The sequence below is a fragment of the Polypterus senegalus genome, chromosome 9 (genome assembly GCF_016835505.1).
Source record: "Polypterus senegalus isolate Bchr_013 chromosome 9, ASM1683550v1, whole genome shotgun sequence".
Classification (NCBI taxonomy): domain Eukaryota; kingdom Metazoa; phylum Chordata; class Cladistia; order Polypteriformes; family Polypteridae; genus Polypterus; species Polypterus senegalus.
This window is the reverse complement of record NC_053162.1, coordinates 178,312,718-178,333,393: the sequence shown is the minus strand read 5'-3', so window position 1 is coordinate 178,333,393 and position 20,676 is coordinate 178,312,718. Positions and strand designations below refer to the sequence as shown.

Below are 20,676 nucleotides of genomic sequence, written 5' to 3'. Positions count from 1 at the left end.
AAGAAAAACACCTGGAGCCTACTGTCAAATGTGGTGGAGGGTCCATCATGCTGTGGAGCTGTGTGGCCAGTTCAGAAACTGGGGCTCTTGTTAAAGTCGAGGGTCGGATGAATTCAACCCAATATCAACAAATTCTTCAGGATAATGTTCAAGCATCAGTCACAAAGTTGAAGTTACGCAGGGGTTGGATATTCCAACAAGACAATGACCCAAAACACAGTTGGAAATCTACAAAGGCATTCATGCAGAGGGAGAAGTACAATGTCCTGGAATGGCCGTCACAGTCCACTGACTTGAATATCATTGAAAATCTATGGGATGATATGAAGCAGGCTGTCCATGCTGGGCAGCCATCAAATTGAACTGAACTGGAGAGATTTTGTATGAAGAATGGTGAACAATACCTCCATCCAGAATCCAGACACTCATCACAGGCTATAGGAGGACAGCATCTGGAGGCTCAAAGGAGCAAAAGGAGGCTCATCTAAGTATTGATGTCATATCTCTGTTGGGGGGCCCAAATTTATGCACATCATTTTGTTATGATGCATATTGCATATTTCCTGTTAATCCAATAAACTTAATGTCATTGCTGAAATACTATTGTGTCCTTAAGGCATGTCAGATATTAAAAGGAAGTTGCTACTTTGAAAGCTTAGCCAATAATAAACAAAAATCCAAAAAATTAAGAGGGGTTCCCAAACTTTTTCATATGACTGTATCAGCCAAGAATGCCTTAATTTATATACTGTTCCCTACTATTGGGTGGAGCTCTCATCCTCAGCCTTAATAAACCCCGCAGCACGGAGCGTATAGAAAACCTCCGGCTGCACCAGGTGCTCAAAGAAATCTACCTTGTTACTTCAATCACTCTATAGACATGAAGACAAAGCACAGAAAGATGAACAATGTTTCTTGTTCCTTAGTTAGCAGGCAAACAATAATGAGATATAAAATGAGTCCAAACAGGACCAGCACACTGTGTCCATCATACAATATCTGAAAATAAAGAAAGATGAAGGTCTCAGGAATGTTGATCTGCTCAGGTCCACAAAACATTTGACCACAGCTCTTAGAAAACAGAAAATCAACAGCTTTTATTTCTAGAGCACGTTTTCATACAAATGGTGTAGCTCAAAGTGCTTTACAAGATTAAGAAAGAAAAATATAAAAATAAGATTAGACAATAGTAAACAACAAAGAATAAAGTAAGGTCTGATGGACAGGGAGGGCAGAGAAAACAAAGAATAAAAACTCCAGAGGGCTGGAGATAAACAAAAACAAAATTTAGGTTGTTTAGGTGCCACAAGACCACCCAGCCAGCCCCCACTGGGCATTCTACCTAACATCAATGATCTCAGTCAGTCCTCATGGCTTTCAGGCTTCACGTGCGTGGAAGAAATTGATGATGACGCTCATCTGGCCTTCAATCCATCAATGTAGGGACAGCACGGTGCCCTGATCAGGTGGTGGGGGCACAGATTGGCATCACACAAAACCGGAAAAAGAACAGCAGAGAATGTCAGGGTTAGTACGGATTGAGGAGCCATGATAAAAATGATAATTAAATGCACATACAGAATATCTGGGTTACACTAAAATAAAGCCATGTTACAATAAGGAGTTTTTAGCAGTTTATTAAAGTGCTGGTGAATTTCTATCAGTAAACTTGAATTCCATATTTTAGATCAGGGGTGCCCAATGCATCGATCGTGATCAACCGGGAGATTGCAAAGGTAGTGCAGGTAGATCGTGTTGAATTCAAAAAAAAATTTTTTAAACGTTAGTCTATCATCTCCTCCCTATGGCATTTGCCACTTGATTGGCATACAGGGCAGCCAGTCTGAGATCTCTTTTCTTCTAACACACTGCACAATCAAATGCACGAGCTACTGCAAAACTCCGGCTGTGATCTAGTTAGCCTTCCAATTTATATCGACTAAAGAAGGGATTTCAAAAAAAGGTTTGGGGAGGGTATGGGCTGGATGTGGAATTGGAAGAGGATTTTATTCTCACAATGTCACAATCGAAGTGCGTTTGTCTGATCTGCCAGTCTATCGTTGCTATTCCTAAGAAGGAAAATGTGGAAAGGCACTTTCGAACTGTTCATAAAAACTACGAAACTGACGTCCTTCCAAAAAGCGATCTGAGAAAGAGAAAGGAGAGGGAACTGAAATGGCAGTTAATCGGACAGCCGTCACTTTTCACTAGTCTGGATTCAAAAGCTCCTTGACTGCATTATTCGGCTCTACTTAGTTATGCGAGTCGGCCTCTTCCCACATGACGATTATTAAATCCAACTACTGTAGTGATCATAAATGTATTGAATTGTTATTGTGCCATAAAGGTTATTCAGTTATGCAAGGTGCAACAACATATATTTTATGTATAAAGTATACTTAGTATATATATAGCATTTTTAATGTAGGTAGATCATTTCGACCTGGCCATTTTAAAAGTAGCTTGCAAGCCGAAAAAGTGTGAGCACCCTTGTTTTAGATGCATAACAGCAGAAGGCTGCTCACCACTTCTTTTAAGTTTAGCTCTTTAAATTACAAGCAGACCCTCATTTGAAGATCTAAGGTTACAACATGGAGTGTAAGGTGACAGGCATTCCGCAATATAGGATTGATTGTGATTATTGAAGGCTTTGTAAACACTCAGCAGTATTTTAAAGTCAATTCTAAATGACACAGGTAACCAGTGTAACGACACTAAGACTGGAGTGATGTGCTCGGATTTTCTATTCCTAGTTAAGTTTCTGGCAGCCGCATTCTGTACTCATTCCAACTGACTGAAAATCAACAATTTTGAAAATGTCTGCTATTGCACAGTGAGAGCAGCAACAAGCCACGGAATTAAAGAACGGGTTTAATGAATGACAAGACTCGGCACCTAATTAAGCAACTGGTTGGAGTGAAATTGGTTGGAGTTTGCGGCCCTGACTTAGCTGGTCTTCTGTTGGCTCACTCACTTCACATTTCATTTCTGTTAGACTGCCATTTAAGGAAAGAAATGAAGCAACTGAGAGGAACGATGAAGAAAATCAGGGGAATAAATCTTAAAAAGTCCATTAAAAATAAAAGGAAAAGGAGTTAATTAGCAGCAAAAACTGGTCACCAATTAAGAAAAGGGTTAGAATGAAAACCTGCAGCCAGGACCGGAGTTTGAGACCACTGGGTTAAAGAGTGTAGATGGATGGTCAAAAATGGCAAATGTATCCACCTCAAATGAAATCTACAACACAATAAAGTGTGCAGAACATATCAGGAGTCTTAATACGTCCTAAATTCGCTGTGAGGAAACATTTGTAATTGTAACGTGAAGAAGAGATTGGACATGTTGTGGCCCTCTAATAGCTACAACTTGAAACTTCGCACACATCTGCCAGTCCGGGCTTTCTGAACCCACTGTGTGTCAGGTGTCTCCATTTCAAATGAAGTCGACGGCACAGTAAAGTGTGCACAATGTGACGGGGTCTGAGTCCACCATAGGAGAGGTTGAGTCTGCTAGTTTCACTGCAGTAGATTTGTTGTAATTAAGCGGCAAAGAGCCAGCGTGGCAATAAAACGTTTATGAAATGCAAAGAAGTGAACTGTGTTATGTAAGAGGACCCTCATGTGCCAACCTTCTCAAGCAGCAGCTGTGAAGAATGCCGTCTGGTGCCGACTGTCCCTCGTTGACCCCGATCACTTTCTCATCTCTGGAGATTAAACATTAAACTCATCTCCTTCTGAGAACTGGGCGGAGTCGTAGAGATAAGAGGCCCTTAAGACCCCCTCCCCCCAAGACTGCACCTTGTACCCAGGACTGCTTGCTGTTGTTGAACTGCTCTCATCATGGCTCGTTCAACCAGAACGACAAAGCTCTGCACAGGTAAGTCAAGGCAGCATTTTAAATGGCACTGATTCACCTCAAGGAATGATTAGCCAGCAATTGTGCCTCGACAAGGCAGAACACTCTGGAGAAAGCTGGTGACACCACCAGAGGAGCTGGTATCTCCATGACCAGTAGGGATGGAAGGCAGTGGGCACTGGGGAGAGGAAACAATAGGACTGTCAGTTGGACAGTGGGGGCCATTGTATTTGCCTGGTGAGTCCTGTACTGGAATAGGCATTTCAGGAGAAGGATGGGTGGCATGACTTTGGAGAAATCTTTACTAGACTGGACTTTGTCCTTCTTGCAGGTGCTGGTGATTACATTGAGATGACTGAGTAAGTTGAACTTATTATTATTACTATTATTATTATTATTATTATTATAATGAACTGAACACACCCACAGAGGATATACAAACCAGTGTGTTTCCTTGTGCCAGTCCCAAGCCCGGATACATGGGGAGGGTTACATCAGGAAGGGCATCCGGTGTAAAATTTTACCAAATCAATATGCGGACAACAATACAAATTCCTATACCGGATCGGTGGAGCCCCAGGTTAACAACGGCTACCACCAGTACTGTTCGCCAACAGGGTGCTGGCGGAAATTGGGCTACTGTTGGCTGAAGAAGGAGAAGAAGAAGGGTGAGACGTGTCTGGAGGCAGAAAGACAGGAGGAAGGTAAAGAGAGTGGAATTGAGGGTAGGAACTTTGAATGTTGGCAGTATGACTGGTAAGGAGAGAGAGTTAGCAGACATGATGGAGAGAAGGAAGGTTGATATATTGTGGGTGCAAGAGACTAAATGGAAAGGGAGTAAGGCCAGGTGGATCAGAGGTGAATTCAGATTGTTCTACCATGGTGTGTATGGGAGGAGAAATGGAGTAGGAGTTACTCTGAAGGAACAGCATGTCAAGAGTGTTTTGGAGGTGAAAAGAGTGTCAGACAGAGTGATGATGATTATGAAGCTGGAAATTGGAGGTGTGATGATGAATGTTGTTAGTGCATATGCACCGCAAGTTGGGTATGCAATGGGTGAGAAAGAAGATTTTTGGAGTGAGTTGGATGAGGTGATGAACAGTGTACCCAAGGGACAGACAGTGGTGATTGGAGTGGATTTCAATGGACATGTTGGTGAAGGGAACAGAGAGACAAGGAGGTGATTGGTAGGTATGGTGTCAAGGAGAAGAATGAAGAAGGTCAGAGGATAGTGGATTTTGCAAAAAGGATGGACATGGCTGTGGTGAATACGTATTTTAAGAAGAGGAGGAACATAGGGTTACGTACAAGAGTGGAGGAAGATGCACACATGTAGATTACATCCTATGCAGAAGAGTCAATCTGAAGGAGATTGAAGACTGCAAAGTAGTGGCAGTGGAAAGTGTAGTTAGACAGCATAGGATGGTGGTCTGTAGGATGACGTTGGAGATCAAGAAGAGGAAGAGAGTGAGGGCAGAGCCAAGGATCAAATAGTGGAAGTTGAAAAAGGAAGACTGCAAGGTTGAGTTTAGGAAGGAGGTGAGACAGGCACTGGGTGGTATTGAAGAATTGCCAGACAGCTGGAAAACTACAGCAGAGGTAGGAAGGGTGACAGCAAGAAGGTTGCTTGGTGTGACATCTGGACAGAGGAAGGAGGAAAAGGAAACCTGGTGGTGGAATGAGGAAGTACAGGAGAGTATACAGAGGAAGAGGATGGAAAAGAAGAAGTGGGATAGTCAGAGAGATGCAGAAAGTAGACAAGAGTACAAGGAGATAAGGCACAAGGTGAAGAGAGGGGTGGTGAAGGCTAAAGAAAAGGAGTATGATGAGTTGTATGAGAGGATGGACACTAAAGAGGAAGAAAAGGACTGGTGGGCTAGACAGAGGGACTGAACTGGGAAAGATGAGCAGCAGAATAGGGTGATAAAGGATAAAGATGGAAACGTACTCACAAGTGAGGAGAGTGTGTTGAGCAGATGGAAAGAGTACTTTGAGAGGCTGATGAATGAAGAGAACGAGAGAGAGAAGAGGTTGGATGATGTGGAGATAGTGAATCAGGAAGTGCAACGGATTAGCAAGGAAGAAGTGAGGACAGCGATGAAGAGGATGAAGAATGGAAAAGCCGTTGGTCCAGATGACATACCTGTGGAAACATGGAGGTGTTTAGGAGAGATGGCAGGGGAGTTTTTAACCAGGATTGTTTAATGGAATCTTGGAAAGTGAGAGGATGCCTGAGGAGCGGAGAAGAAGTGTACTGGTGCCAATATTTAAGAATAAGGGGGATGTGCAGGACTGTAGTAACTACAGGGGATAAAACTGATGAGCCACAGCATGAAGTTATGGGAAAGAGTAGTGGACGCTCGGTTAAGAAGTGAGGTAATGATTAGTGAGCAGCAGGATGGTTTCTTGCCAGGAAAGAGCACCACAGATGTGATGTTTGCTCTGAGGGTGTTGATGGAGAAGTAGAGAGAAGGCCAGAAGGAGTTGCATTGCGTCTTTGTGGACCTGGAGAAAGCAAATGACAGGGTGACTGAGAGGAGTTGTAGTATTGAATGAGGAAGTTGGGAGTGGCAGAGAAGTACGTAAGAGTTGTACAGCATTTGAACGAGGGCAGTGTGACCATGGTGAGGTCTGCAGTAGGAGTGACGGAGGTGGGATTACATCAGGGATCGGCTCAGGTTGACAGACAAGATTAGACAGGAGTCCCCGTGGACTGTGATGTTTGCTGATGACATTGTGATCTGTAGTGAGAGAAAGGAGCAGGTTGAGGAGATCCTGGAGAGGTGGAGATCTGCTCTACAGAGGAGATGAATGAAGGTCAGTAGGACCACCAAGACTGAATACATGTGTGTGAATGAGAGGAAGGTCAGTGGAATGGTGAGGATGGAGGGAGTCGAGTTGGTGAAGATGGATGAGTTTAAATACTTGGGATCAACAGTACAGAGTAATGGGGACTGAGGAAGAGAGGTGAAGAAGAGAGTGCAGGCAGGGTGGAGTGGGTGGAGAAGAGTGCCAGGAGTGACTTGTGACAGACGGGTATCAGCAAGAGTGAAAGGGAAGGTCTACAGGATGGCAGTGAGACCAGCTATGTTACATGGGTTGGAGACGGTGGCACTGACCAGAAAGCAGGAGACAGTGCAGGGTGTGACGAGGATGGACAGGATTAGAAATGAGGACATTAGAGGGTCAGCTCAAGTTGGACGGTTGGGAGACAAAGTCAGAGAGGCGAGATTGCGTTGGTTTGGACATGTGCAGAGGAGAGATGATGAGTATATTGGGAGAAAGGTACTAAGGATAGAGCTGCCAGGCAAGAGGGGAAGAGGAAGGCCTAAGAGAAGGTTTATGGATGTGGTGAGAGAGGACATGCAGGTGATGGGTGTGACAGAGCAAGATGACGAGGACAGGAAGATATGGAAGAAGATGATCTGCTGTAGCAACCCCTAACGGGAGCAGCCGAAAGGAGAAGAAGCAGCTCTATGGTAGTCATGCATACCTCCCACAGGACTGAGTCTTGTCAGTGTAGATCTATTTATTCTGAGCTTACTGCCTTTCAAAATAAATTTAAGCATATCTTTTTGCAAGGGTTCTATAATGTTGTTATAATAAATCTGCACACCTTTCTGTCAACATCTCACTTTGCCATGAAGGGTTATTCATTGTAGATGGAATGGCAAAAATGGCAAATTTGTTTGTTTCAAATTAAATCTCCCACACAATAAAATGTGCAGAAAGTGAAGGGGTCTCAATACTTGCAGGGAAACATTAGTACTGGAACTTGAAGAAGAGTTTGGACACATTGTGGCCCTACGACTTGGAATTTAGCACTTCTTGGAATCTTCACTCCCAGGGTGTGTATCCGTCTTGTTTGGAACATGCACAAGTGAGGACTGATCACAGTATTGTAGGCACACAAGGATCAGATGGGACACCTTAACTTACATAAGTTACTGGACTTTGACTGGCTCTGATCGCAGGGAGATCCACTAAAGTGAGACTTAACGTCTGCTAACCTTGTGCACTTGTGGTTACGTTGATGGAAAGTTTAGGCCTCAAAAACATATTTTGGTTTCCTCTTCTTCTCCTTTCTTAAAATGCAGCTGGCATGTAGACAACCATCTGCATAATTTGAGACAGGACCTCTGAAGAGCTGATTGGCTGTGCCTGAAGGGTAAGGGAAGCACAACTGTGTTGTTGCCTAAGTGGGCTGACCTTGTATTGAACAAAATGGTCAGGTTAAGCTGCACAAGACTATAGTATGGCCCTGCTCACCTTCTTTTGCTTGTCGTGCTTTTCCTGTGATTCAGGGAATTTCTTCATGGGCCTCTGCCTACGGAGTATTCCAAAGGAAGGCCACCAGATTGTAGGAGGAAATAATAGCTGGTCATTCACAGGAAGTTAAGCTGTCCCCCAAATGCATGGAGGTGTGGACACTTCTTCATAGAGAGTTCCACCTGGTGGTAGTGTGTGACTGCTCTCCTTTGCACTGATTACTGACCTCTGGCATGTCTTCCTCTCAGAAAGTTCACCTTCGATCCCAAGGCTGGCATCGACAACCCAGCGCTGGTCATCACAGAGGAAACAGGTAAATGAGCTCACCTCTGCTTCTGACGCCCTCACTGTGACCTAGACGAGCTCACATTGTCAGATAATCTTCTATCCGAGAGGGAACCAAAGGGAAGCCTAAATGTGTAGCAGTGTGTCAGGAATGATCTCGATCTCACACCCAAATCGAAGGTTCAAGGCTTTTAGTTAGTCATGAAGACATGACGCTGGCCTTCTCAGTTACATCCAAAACCAGATAGAAATCAAATGAACAAATCAGACAAGACAGGATCAGGCTTACACAGAAATTCTATGTCGTGTGAAAAAGTAAGTACACCCCACGGAGAGGGACACATTTTTTTCCGCATATTTGAACAGGCCAACAGGACCTACAGATAACTGTGGTAGACTTGAATGAAAAACACAAACGTTGCCTTTGCTTATCGATTCAACAAAAGTTTTAAAAGATGTAATGGTCTACTGGGGGGAGAAAGGAAGTCCACCCTTGGCCTGCAGAAGCTGGCGTTACCTCTGTCACACACGTGCACATGGGCCTGAATAATGGTAGTTCCACGCCAGACCAGGGGGTGGCGAAGTGCACTGACTTTCTCTGTCGATCCTCTGCAGACCACTCACGGGAAATCCCACACGTTTCTGGCACCAATGATGACATCACTTCCGGGCTCGGTGCCAATGATGATGGTATTTCCAGTTCCGATGACGTCACTTCTGGTATCAGCCTTTAAAGCCGCCATCTTTACACCTCTCAATCAGTTCTGTTTTGGACTCTGACCTGTGAACAACTCATTTACCCTTTTGCAGCCTAGCATAATATATGGGTGACTGCCCCAAATCTTTTTGATGCTTCCTGGTAATTCTTGTAACACCAACCCCTTTAGCAGAAATAACTTCCTGTAGGCTTTTCCAAATTTGCCCACCAATCCCTGATATTTTCGGCCTAGTCCCAAATGAAAAATTCCTTCAGCTGCTAAGAAGTTTGTGGGTTTTCTTGTATATTCTGTCTGCTTCTAATCCCAACTTCCAATGGGATCCCAATCCGTGCTTTGACTCGGCCAAATCCATAACTCTCCATTTCTTGTTCTCTGAGCCATCAGGATGAATTTGCTAGTATGCTTTGGCTCATGATTGTGTTGAAATGTTCATTAGTGGTTCAACTTCAACTTTCCGACAGATGGCCTCACGTCCTCCTCAAGCACACTTTGACAGGATGCAGAATTCATAGTTGACATGATGACTGTAAGCTGCCCAAGCCCTGAGGTAGCACAGCAATCCCAAAACCAGGACATTTAAATCCCCCACCATGCTTCATGGCCGGCAAGAGGTTCTTCTCCTGAAATGTTTGCTGTCCAGCATGTCTATTGTTACTGTATCCAAACAAACTCTCTCTTTGGCTCAACTGTCCAGAGCACACTGTCCCAGAAGGCCTACATGTTCAGTGTGAAACTGTCATCTCGCTTTGATGTTCTTCCTGGACAGCAAAGGCCTTTTTCCCCTGGCACTCCTCACATGCAGGTGACACTTGTTCTTCTCTTTCTGATTGGAGAGGCCTGCACTTTGACACCAAGGGTTACAAGAGTAACCTGCAGATGGAGTTTTGGGATTCTTGGTGACCTTTTCTAGTATCAGGTGGTCAGCTCCTGGGCCAGTCCTGGATGAATCAGCAGTCATTTGAAGTCTGCACCACTTGTAGATGATTTCCCTTGCAATGGAGTGACTGATTCCAGATGATTTTGGCCTCATTTTTCAATCCTTCCTAGGCATCCATAATGTTCTTTCTGAGGTCATTAAGAGAGCTCTTTCGATCTTGGCATGAGGACACCACACAGAGAACACCAGGGGCCTCATGTATAAACGGTGCGTACGCACAGAAATGTTGCGTAAGAACTTTTCTACGTTCAAATCGCAATGTATAAAACCTACACTTGGCGTAAAGCCACGCACTTTTCCACGGTACCTCATGCCTTGTCGTACGCAAGTTCTCCGCTCGCTTTTGCAAACTGCCGGCACCCAGCGTCAAAGCAATGTACTGTTCCTGTGTGATTACTCATTATTTTCATGACGCGCTTTATAAATACACAGAAACTAACCGCATATTGTTTATTAGTATAATGCATCTGATTGTAATTAACTCGTAACAATATAATGGTCCAGGGAACAGCCATAGTATTCCAAATACCATAACTGCTTTAGTATTGTTACTCTCACTTCTTCTTCTTCTTCTTCTTCTTTCAGCTCCTCCCGTTAGGAGTTGCCACAGCGGATCATCTTTTTCCATATTTCTCTCACTGCACGACTCAGAGTATTTATATCACTGTATCTGAGTGTGAATCACAGCAGCAGCTGATCGGAAAGAGAATTATCGGTATACAGCTTCATGGACACGCTGTCTCAGCCACGGCAAAATGTTTTAAAGCCTTTCCTGTACGGACCTCGCGGTTCAGAAACAGTTTAATCCCAAGAACTTTAAATGCACTCAATCAATTGCTCCTTGTAGAACTGTTTGTACTTATAAGTACAATCACCTCACTGTAAACTTGCACTACAGTTATAATATCTCACAACCTGAGCCACTTTATAAAGCCCGTATTTACATATGATGACGATATCATTTTTAAGGTGAAATGCAGCAAAATATGTTTGTTAAATTATACACATAAAACTTTAACTTCATTTAAATAATCTATATTCTTCACTGGGAGTGTCGTGAAGGATAGAATAATTAAACATGTACTACGAAGATATTTCAATGTTCTTTAAACGCTTTGAAGAATCGGGCTAAGCTTACAGATGGCTTAACGCCTATTACAGAGCTGATTGTATGGCGATCGGTTACTTGGGGAAAGAAAAGCAAGGACTGCAGGACGGCTACGCCAATATATATTGAATATAAAACAGAAAGAGAAAATAACAGCACAGCAAAAAACGCAGCGACAAATTTCGACAATAAATTATTTCATCGAAGTGAAACATGTTTAATAACGTGCTTTAGCTCCTATCATCATGAAAATGACATCACGTATACATCTCAGTATTTTAGTTATTCAGAGAGCTGTAATATCACGAATGTAATGGACTCTGTGTCCAGTTGGAGGAAGAGAGCCAGTTTAAGAAGCAAGTAGTGATTCACACACACAGAGCACATACGAGTAGAAGATCAAATACAAAACAAAGCATTTAACGTGCTACTTTAATTACGATGTGATTTGAGAAACTGGTTAATTAAACGATTTTAAGATGAAGTTTATGATGTTCTACTAAATGACAAAATAAACTACATGATTAAAGTGGAAATGTCGAGATTGAAGTTGACATTTCGTGCTTTTTCCCCACCGTGTGCCTTTTTTCTCTGTACCCTAATAAGCTTTCATATGACACTCAGACAGTGGGCTACAACTCTTTTCACGGCAACTTTGATATGTGACTTCTTTTTTATTTCCAGCACTGTGCGATTTTGTGAATGTGAGCTTTCAAGTTTCTCCAACACGCTATGTCACTCGACCAACTTCATTTTGTTGATTATACTCAGGCTTATTTGAACAAATAGTATGTTTTTCCTTTGCCTCCACTTGGTATTCGCTGAAATTCTTATATTTTCCCCATGCTTTTCCCATTGTCTTTTCACAGAAGCTGCGCTTAAGGGCGATTTATATTGATTTGCATATTCAAATAGGCGTAATTCTGGGAGGATTTGGGGCGTTACATAATGCGCGTGCACGAGCGTTAGTTTTCACGCTGATCGGGATTTATGTAACGGAAGGACGTGGAAGTTGGAGTACGCACAGATTCCTGCATCTGGATTTTTCTGTGCGTAAACACATTTCGCCTTTTGTGCTTACGCCATGTTATAGTGCGAGTTCTACGCACGGCGTTATACGTGAGGCCCCAGACCCTCGATATCTGCTGCTTAAATAAGACAGTCAGGCACACCTGCAGACTCCCTAAGGAGGTTCTGACCATTGGAACCTCATCTGGAACCCCTGGTTCTAATCTGATGAAACAGAAGTGCTGATAAATGGAGGGCTGGACTTCCTTTTTCCATGTAAGAAACTACAGCACTTAGGGACAAAAATACCCACTGGCACTCACAAGTCAAAAGTTTATCCATATGGTCAAAAGTAGTCCGTGTTGTCTGTACGGTCTTAGAGAGCAATGGTGAACAATTTAATCCAGATCCATCAAAGGGTGTGGATTGTATGCGGAACAGACGGACAGATAGACAGACAGACAGACAGACATTCGATTTGTTATATATAAATGGGGTCCTGCTAACATTGCAACTGACATATGGCCAGCTAAAAAACTCCAAGAGAAATAAACCCCTGGAGAATCCGTGGTGAGTTAAGACAGGCAAAGTCACAATCCTGATGACTTAGGCCAACTTCCTTCCATCCTATTCTAGAACCTTCTACCACATCACAAGCATAGGATGTAAAGAATAATAAGAAGAACATTAAATTGGCAAAGTTAAAAATGTCAAAAGAATCATAAGCATTTAAAGTTATAGGAAAGAACACACATTTTTAGGGACGTTCCAGAAGATTGATGGGTCACTGAGATCAAATTAAAAGTAAGAAGGATGCAGGGTTTGTGAAATTCATTTGAATAAAAGCCTGCAGACAGGGATGTGTGTGTGTGTTGGGGAGGTCCCTCTCTATCCCTCCTCCTACCCCAGAACTGAACTACTTGAGAGGTACAGCTCCAGGGCCTCTCAGACATCGTCCTCTTCGTTTTCAGATGTGAACTTTGTCCCCACTCCCCGGCGCTGCCGCCTGAGGCGCTCCAACGAGGAGACTTTTGGCTTCTGCCTGCGTCTGGAGGAGGCTACTGAGGGTCATGTGATCAGACAGGTGGAGCCCTGGAGCCTCGCAGAACGCAGTGGACTCCAGGACGGAGACCGCGTGCTGGAGATCAACGGGGACTTTGTGGACCACCTGGAGCACTACAAGGTGAGTGAGAGGTCCCCCTATTAAGGGCTTAATGTCTAGCCAAGTGTCTTACACAAACAAGCAATCTTTATTTTATATAGTGCCTTTCTACATCAAGCAACCATCCTAAGGTAATTTACAAATCGAGAGGCTTAGCACAACTGCTTAGAGTCGAAAGAAAAAGTCGGTGAGGCCTTTGGGATTTCTTGGATTGTGTCATTGACTCATAGTGGTCTGATCTTCATCATTGGGGTCTGATCTTCATCATTGGGGTCTGATCTTCATCAATGTGGTCTGATCTTCATTAAAGTCCCAATTTTAGACAAACCCAATCTGACTTAACTAATAACACACACACACAGTTGGGCATTTCATGTCTTTATTGAGCACATGGAGTCACCCAGGGCCAGACTGGGAGGCTTATTCAGACCGGGAATCCCAAGTCTAACCCCGGCCTGGCCACACAATATACATCACTTTTCTTGTAGAGGAACAGACTCAAAAAAACCAACAAACTCCATTTTGTCTTGGAATTTTTGTATGAATGAGGAGACAGTGGACTCAGTTTTCACACACACATTTCACTCTTTAATACCAGGGTGCTTTGCCCCCTGCTCACTTTGTTCTCCAACCCCTCGGGCAGGCACTACCCGCTAGCCACTTTGCGGCTCTGCCACTCTCACGTATGGCGAAGCGGATGTACAATTTAAACAGATTGTTATTTTCATGGGACTTGTTGCATATGCATAATAGAACTAAGTATTTTACATTACAGCGAGTAATCAACCATATTAAAAAATAGTAAAATGTAAGAAATTGAAAGTTTCATGTTGCGCTCGAGTTATTCGTTGTGTTATATGTTTTTGTTCTGTTTGGCTTTGAAATTAACACGCAAATACTTTTTAAAATTACACTATTACTGTAAAACTTCAGTAAAAAACAATATTTGGAATTAACTTGGGCGGCACGGTGGTGCAGTGGTAGTGCTGCTGCCTCGCAGTTAGGAGACCCAGGTTCACTTCCCAGGTCCTCCCTGTGTGGAGTTTGCATGTTCTCCCCGTGTCTGCGTGGGTTTCCTCCGGGCTCTCCGGTTTCCTCCCACAATCCAAAGACATGCAGGTTAGGTGGGTTGGCGATTCTACATTGGCCCTAGTGTGTGTTTCCTGTGGTGGGTTGGCACCCTGCCCAGGATTGGTTCCTGCCTTGTGCCCTGGGATTGGCTCCAGCAGACCCCCATGACCCTATTTGGATTCAGCGGGTTAGAAAATGGATGGATGGAATTAACTTTTCATCAATATTGCATCACCCCTCCTCAAACTGCCACCTTATTGTGGTGGAGGGGTTTGCATGTCTCAATGATCCTAGGAGCTCTGTTGTCTGGGGCTTTATGATCCTGGTAGGGCCACCCAATTATTCAACCAATTTTCAATACAACTAATCTTGTCCTATTGCATAGCCCATCACTCAGACATAAATTACGCAATAAGATTACAATACATCCTTCTTTCAACAGTAATTTGGCTGGTGGAAGACCGGACGGCTGCGGTGGGCTGGCGCCCTGCTCGGGGTTTGTTTCCTGCCTTGCGCCCTGTGTTGGCTGGGATTGGGCCCCCTTGACCCTGTAGTTAGAATAAAGCGGGTTGGATAATAGATGGATGGATGGAAGCCAGATGGTGTTAACGGTTGTGGATATTTTGCGGGATATTATAAGTTGATGTTTTCATCTTCTGCACCATCACCACTAACTGTTTCAGCATAGTCTATTGATATGCATTTAACCAATTTGCCGTGTAACCGCTTGACAATTGTTGCATTAATTCGTTTGACTTCAACGTTTCTCAGTGCTAGGATTGCCCGTGTACTCATTTCTTCTGTTGATAACCCTTTGTGATGAAATTCTTCATTAAGATTTGGACATAATAAGTCTTATCTTATTGGGCACTTAAAGTGAGGAAAAATGTAAAAATTTCTAAGAGCTGAGAGCGCAGGAACTGTGTCTGACATAGGCATTCACACGAATGAGAGGTGAGAGGACCGCGGTTTTGGGCCGAAAACCAGAAATGATGGATAGGAGGGCAGGACTTGAGAAAATTTCTTGGAAATAGTCTTGTCTTGTCTGAAGATTTTCTTTATAATATATATATATATTGTGACACATATTGTGACGCCCGGACACAGACAGACGGACATCATAATTTCACCACACACCATTTATTTATACTAATATTTACAAGTTTACCGTGCAATCACACCCCAGTGCCTCCAGCACCGATCCCCCAAAGTCCAGGCCACACAGACCTTTTGCCTTTCTTTCGTGGCCGCCTCCAGTCCTCACTCCAGCTCTGTCTTGCTTCCTTCCCTTTTATGGGAACCCGGATGGGCTCCAACTGCTTCCCGGCACTCCTCCGCAGACACGCCCTTGTGTGGCGGAAGTGCCGGCTGCGCACCCGGAAGCCGTCCGGGTGTCCCCTGTAGTCTTCTGTAGGCTCCAGGGCTGTTCAGGCAGCGGGGCGCCGCCTGGCAGTGGCCACGGGCCCCTACAGGGCTGGGCTTCCATGCCCCCTACCCGAGGCCACCAACGTAACCAGGGCGGACACCCCCTCGTGGTCTGATGGAGATACAGGCCCTCCTCCGGTCCTCCTGGGTGTCCCGGCCGGATGTGGCAGATGATGGTCTGGAAGTGGGCGCCTGGCGGTGGCCACGGGCCCCTACAGGGCTGGGCTTCCATGCCCCTACCCGAGGCCACCAGCATAACCAGGACGGACGCCCCCTCGTGGTCTGGAGGAGGTACAAGCCCTCCTCTGGTCCTCCTGGCGCCACTATATATATATATATATATATATATATATATATATCCAGACTTTACCATCAGTCTTTTTTCTATTATTCCTTGTTCTATATGGTATTATTACTCAAATAATAAATATCATACTGCTTTTAATTTTCTATACTTTGTCTTCATATCTAGAGAGATTGAGGTAATAAGGTACAGTATATATTAAGAGCACCTGGGGCAGTTGGAAGTTTGCCATACGCTCTGATCTGCAAGGTTTATTAAGGCTGAGGGTGAAAGCTCCACCCAATAGTAGGGAACAGCTAGTAAAGTAAGACATTCTGGGCTGATAAATGGCCAATAGCCAAGGATGTTGAGCCTTTGTATGTCTAAAAATATTCCAAGACACCAGAGTAATGTTTATGTCTGAGATATATTTAAAACAATGTATGTTGTTTGTGCCGATAATAAGTAAGTCTCTTGAAGTGCTCAGAGAGTGGCGAGTTGTGTCTGTGTTATTCATAAGGGTACTTGTGTGGTTTGAAGTGCTAGAGATTAACCAGCTGTGTATGCATCATTCATTTGGCACTGTTGTGGTTAGGGTCTGTGTTTGGGTGTGTATATCTGTGTGTGTGTGTGTGTGTGTGTTAGTCTTAAGGTGCCACAGTAGACCTACCTGGTAATGAACTTGATGACTACACTTATCCTTGAGGAAAATTGGTAAAGGGTTAGTAGGGGGAAATTTCACGATAACACAAGGGCTGTGCAATCAAGACAGCCCAGAAATATGGAGGAACTGAAAGAGATTTGTAAGGAGGAATGGTTCGAGATTCATCCTCAATGTTGTGCCAGTCTTAGAAGCAGATACAGGAAACATATGTGGAGGTCGTTGCTGCTAAAGGAGGATCGATGAGTTATTCAGATCAAGGGGTGACTGACTGTAAAGAATGACTCAATGTGCTCATGAAAAGTCCAATTGGGTATGTGTCATGTGGTGTTTGTCTAGAATTGTGACACAGATACACATTAAACCACAATTCATTAGGAATCAATGCAGGAATATTAGGAATCCCAAAGGGTTCCCTAAATTTTTCTTGTAACTGTCAATTATATCCCACAGTCTCCTGATGGATGGTGGCTTAGAGTCCAGTTCCTCAACTACTAAGCCACACTGTCTGCATCTTCAGTGCTCTTCACTGGTGTTGTGGTCTTCAATGTGTATCTGGCAGGTTGTACAAAGAATCCAAGTGAGCGGATTGGTGGTGTCCCTCCTGGTACTGGCTGGACCAGACTATGAACGGGCACGAGCGCTAGGAATGGACCTAAGGTCTTTGGCATGGATGCATGGACCTCACCTGGACCACAGAACTCCTCGACTTTGTTACATCACAGCAGATGTCAATGCAAGCTTTGGTTTCAGCATCCAACCCACAGAGGGTATGTTTTTGCCGGAGGTGGCATATGGAGGTGGCACAGTACGTCCATTCAGCCTACTGACTCTGATTTCTTTCCCCCACAGGTTTGAAGGATAAGGTCATTCTCAACACAACAGCCAATGGACCAGCTGAGGCAGCAGGAGTTCAAAATGGAGACAGACTGATCTGGATTGACGGCACAGATGTGTCTGACCTGACACGCTCGGCACTGAACAAGATGGTGAGCCCTGATCAGCCTATGTGAACCCCAGACTTAGAGACACGCTCTTAACCGGGATTGTTCCTCCTCAGGTTCGCAAGTGCCGCAATCATGTGACCTTGCTGGTGATTGACAGTACCAGCGAGGAGAGTTACACACAGAGAGGCATCACTATAGTACCCGCAATGGCAAAACCTAGCAACCTGCCCCACTTTCCACACAAGCTGTTCTTGACACAGGGACCAGAGGGTTATGGCTTTCTGCTCCGTCAAGAGAGGACGTCTGCGGGGAGAATAGGTGAGACAATATGGCAGCGGCTGAGGACGAACGTGTCCCCGGCTCTTCTTTTTGCCCGTTGTTTTCTCTTGTCTCCTCCTATTGGTGTCTGTTGTTATGCAACTCGAATTGCACAGCAGTCACATGATAAGAAGTGCAAGGGATATAAAATGAAGGCCGAGGGTCAGAGCTTCAGGCAGTTCGTGACAGCAGATAGCTGAGGTCCACACCCTGTCGACTTTTCACTCCCCGTCTGTGTCTCTGCAGCTCATTTCCTTCGAGAAGTGGATCAGAAAAGCCCAGCTGAGCATGCTGGGATGCGTGATGGGGACCTTCTTCTGGCTGTGAATGGAGATCCAGTGGATGATTTGGAACATGAAGACATAGTCGCCAAAATTCGGGCGAGTGGCAGTCAGGTAACCCTAACTGTCATTGATAGCAAAGGCAGCGACTTCTACGCTCAGGTAGGTTTTAGTAATGGTGATCCACTTTAGAGTGCGTTGGGGAACAGCTTTCACTAGAAGAACGTTGTCTTTACAGCTGCACCTCTCTCCCCTTGCCTTTGTGGGCCACTTGGAACTGAAGGAAGAAGAAAGCAGGGTACAAGAAAAAGTGCCTACGTTCTGAGGAGCTCTGCATCCTCACAGCTTCATCTGAAAGGTGCTATGATGGGGATACGTCACTTAATAGATTGGAGGTGTGACTCAGTGGTCCAGTGGTAAGTGATGCTGTCTCACAGCTCCAGTGGTCACAGTCTCAGTCCCATCCTGGGTACCGTCTGCATGGAGTTTACATGCCCTCCACATATCTGTGTGCATCTTCCCTTCAGGTACTCTGCTTCTCCACCCACATTCCAAAAACACGTCTTAGGTGAATTTTCAGCTGTGCAATTGGGTCCAGTGTGGGAGTGCGTTTGCGTGTGAACATACCCTGCACTGGACCGGTACCTGCTTTATGCCATTAAGATACCTACTGGAAAATTTGAAACAGGAGAATCTGGTTAGAAAATGGACAAATGGACAGATTGGTGTGGGAGAAAGGGTAGGCCACCAAGATAAGTACAAGAGACCTAAATCTGGAGAATCTATTTAGAAATGGATGAATGGACAGATTGGTGTGGAGGAGAGGTCTACTGTGGCATAGAGTTTAGAAACTGGGGTTGGAGCTATCTCATAACCAATGGTGAATTATACTGGGACCAGAGATACTTGAGATAGTGCATTGAATAACATTTACGGTGGTGTCCTATCACAATGAAGTCCTACAGTAGGGAGGGACAAAAATGTAAAAGGGGGGTCAACTGTTTCTGGGTGGGTGTGCAGCAATGGACAGCACTTCTTCAATGTGATGAATTGGCATTGGGCAGGCCTATCATTAAATTAAAGTTGAAGTATTGGAGTTGAGTTATTGAGTAACATTTGAGGGGAATGGGGGACACCAGTAGATTCGGAAAATATTCAGAGACCCCTTCCTGTTTTTTTCACAATTTCTTATGCTGCAGCCTTCTACTAAAATTGTTTCAGTTCATCTTTCCCCTCCTCAAACAGCAGTCAATACCCCAGGATGACAAAGCGAACACAAGAGTTTACTATTTTTTTCAAATGTATCAAAAATCAAAAAGTGAAATATCACATTGACATTTCTTGCTTGTTACATTTCTGTATTTCTTCAGCTTCTTTATTTCAAGAACAGCAGAAGCATCAACCATAATATCAGATTCCCATGCATCCTCCTACACATCCACTTACATTGGGACATCTTGAAACTGCTGTTTAACCCACGGCACCTCCAAGGGGTGGAAAAGGGGGGCCAAGGCCAGCATATTAAAATACTGTGCACCCCACTGGCCACTTACAGGAGTTGACTCCAATTGGTTGTCCAAGATGGTGAAGTTGATTCCATTGGGTGGTCCAAGATGGTGGAGTTGACTCCAATGGGTGGTCCATGTGGATGGGGTAGACTTCAATGGGTGATCTCCAAGTGGGTGGCATTGACTCCAATGGGTGGTCCAAGTAGGTGGGGTAGACTCCAATGGATGGCCCAAGTAGTTGGAGTTGACATCTAGGTGCAGACCTCAAGAACTCCCTCTGCATACACTATGGTATGGTTAAGATGAGGCTTGCGGGACTCAAATAATGCAGTGGAGGGTCTACACCTACTTGGATCTTCAGAGTGGAGGCTCCAGGCTGCAGAGACACCAGACTCAAAAACTCTGATGAACCGAGTGAGTTGAAACTTTCGAGACATTGGTGCCCTCATTTAGCAGTGCTGTGAGTTCTGTTCTTGGAAAATGGTGGATGGTTGGAAAAAAGCAAAGGGGTCCAAATACTTTCTTAAGTCACTATATAGTGACATTAACCCTGTGTGGGCTGCCTTAAGTCATTTCAGTCAAGTCAGTGGGAGAAGGTTACAAGGGGACACATTAGTATGTGTTGGGCTGTGTTTGAGGACTGTTGTAGCTGTAAAGCTCTTCACTGCCTAGAAGATCCCAGAAGATTTTATGAGAGCTCTGAGTTTTGGATGGTCTTTGTTGAAATTACACACGATGAGCTCTCGGCATCACACATGCCATTGAAAGTCTCACTGCAAGACACACTGCTCCCTCCTGACTGTTGTAGCGTGTAGGAGAAACAGCTTTATGTCCAGTGC

General features: G+C 44.4%; 1 protein-coding gene across 1 annotated transcript; it reads left to right on the top strand.

Annotated features, from left to right (window-relative positions):
* Positions 1–4,199: 4,199 nt before the first annotated feature.
* Positions 4,200–20,009, top strand: LOC120535023 (Na(+)/H(+) exchange regulatory cofactor NHE-RF4-like). Its single transcript, XM_039762525.1, has 8 exons — positions 4,200–4,214; positions 8,373–8,437; positions 13,153–13,364; positions 17,346–17,553; positions 17,636–17,772; positions 17,844–18,048; positions 18,295–18,491; positions 18,568–20,009. Exons 1-8 carry the CDS (start codon positions 4,207–4,209, stop codon positions 18,652–18,654), a joined length of 1,119 nt encoding a protein of 372 aa, XP_039618459.1. The 5' UTR covers positions 4,200–4,206; the 3' UTR covers positions 18,655–20,009.
* Positions 20,010–20,676: the final 667 nt, after the last annotated feature.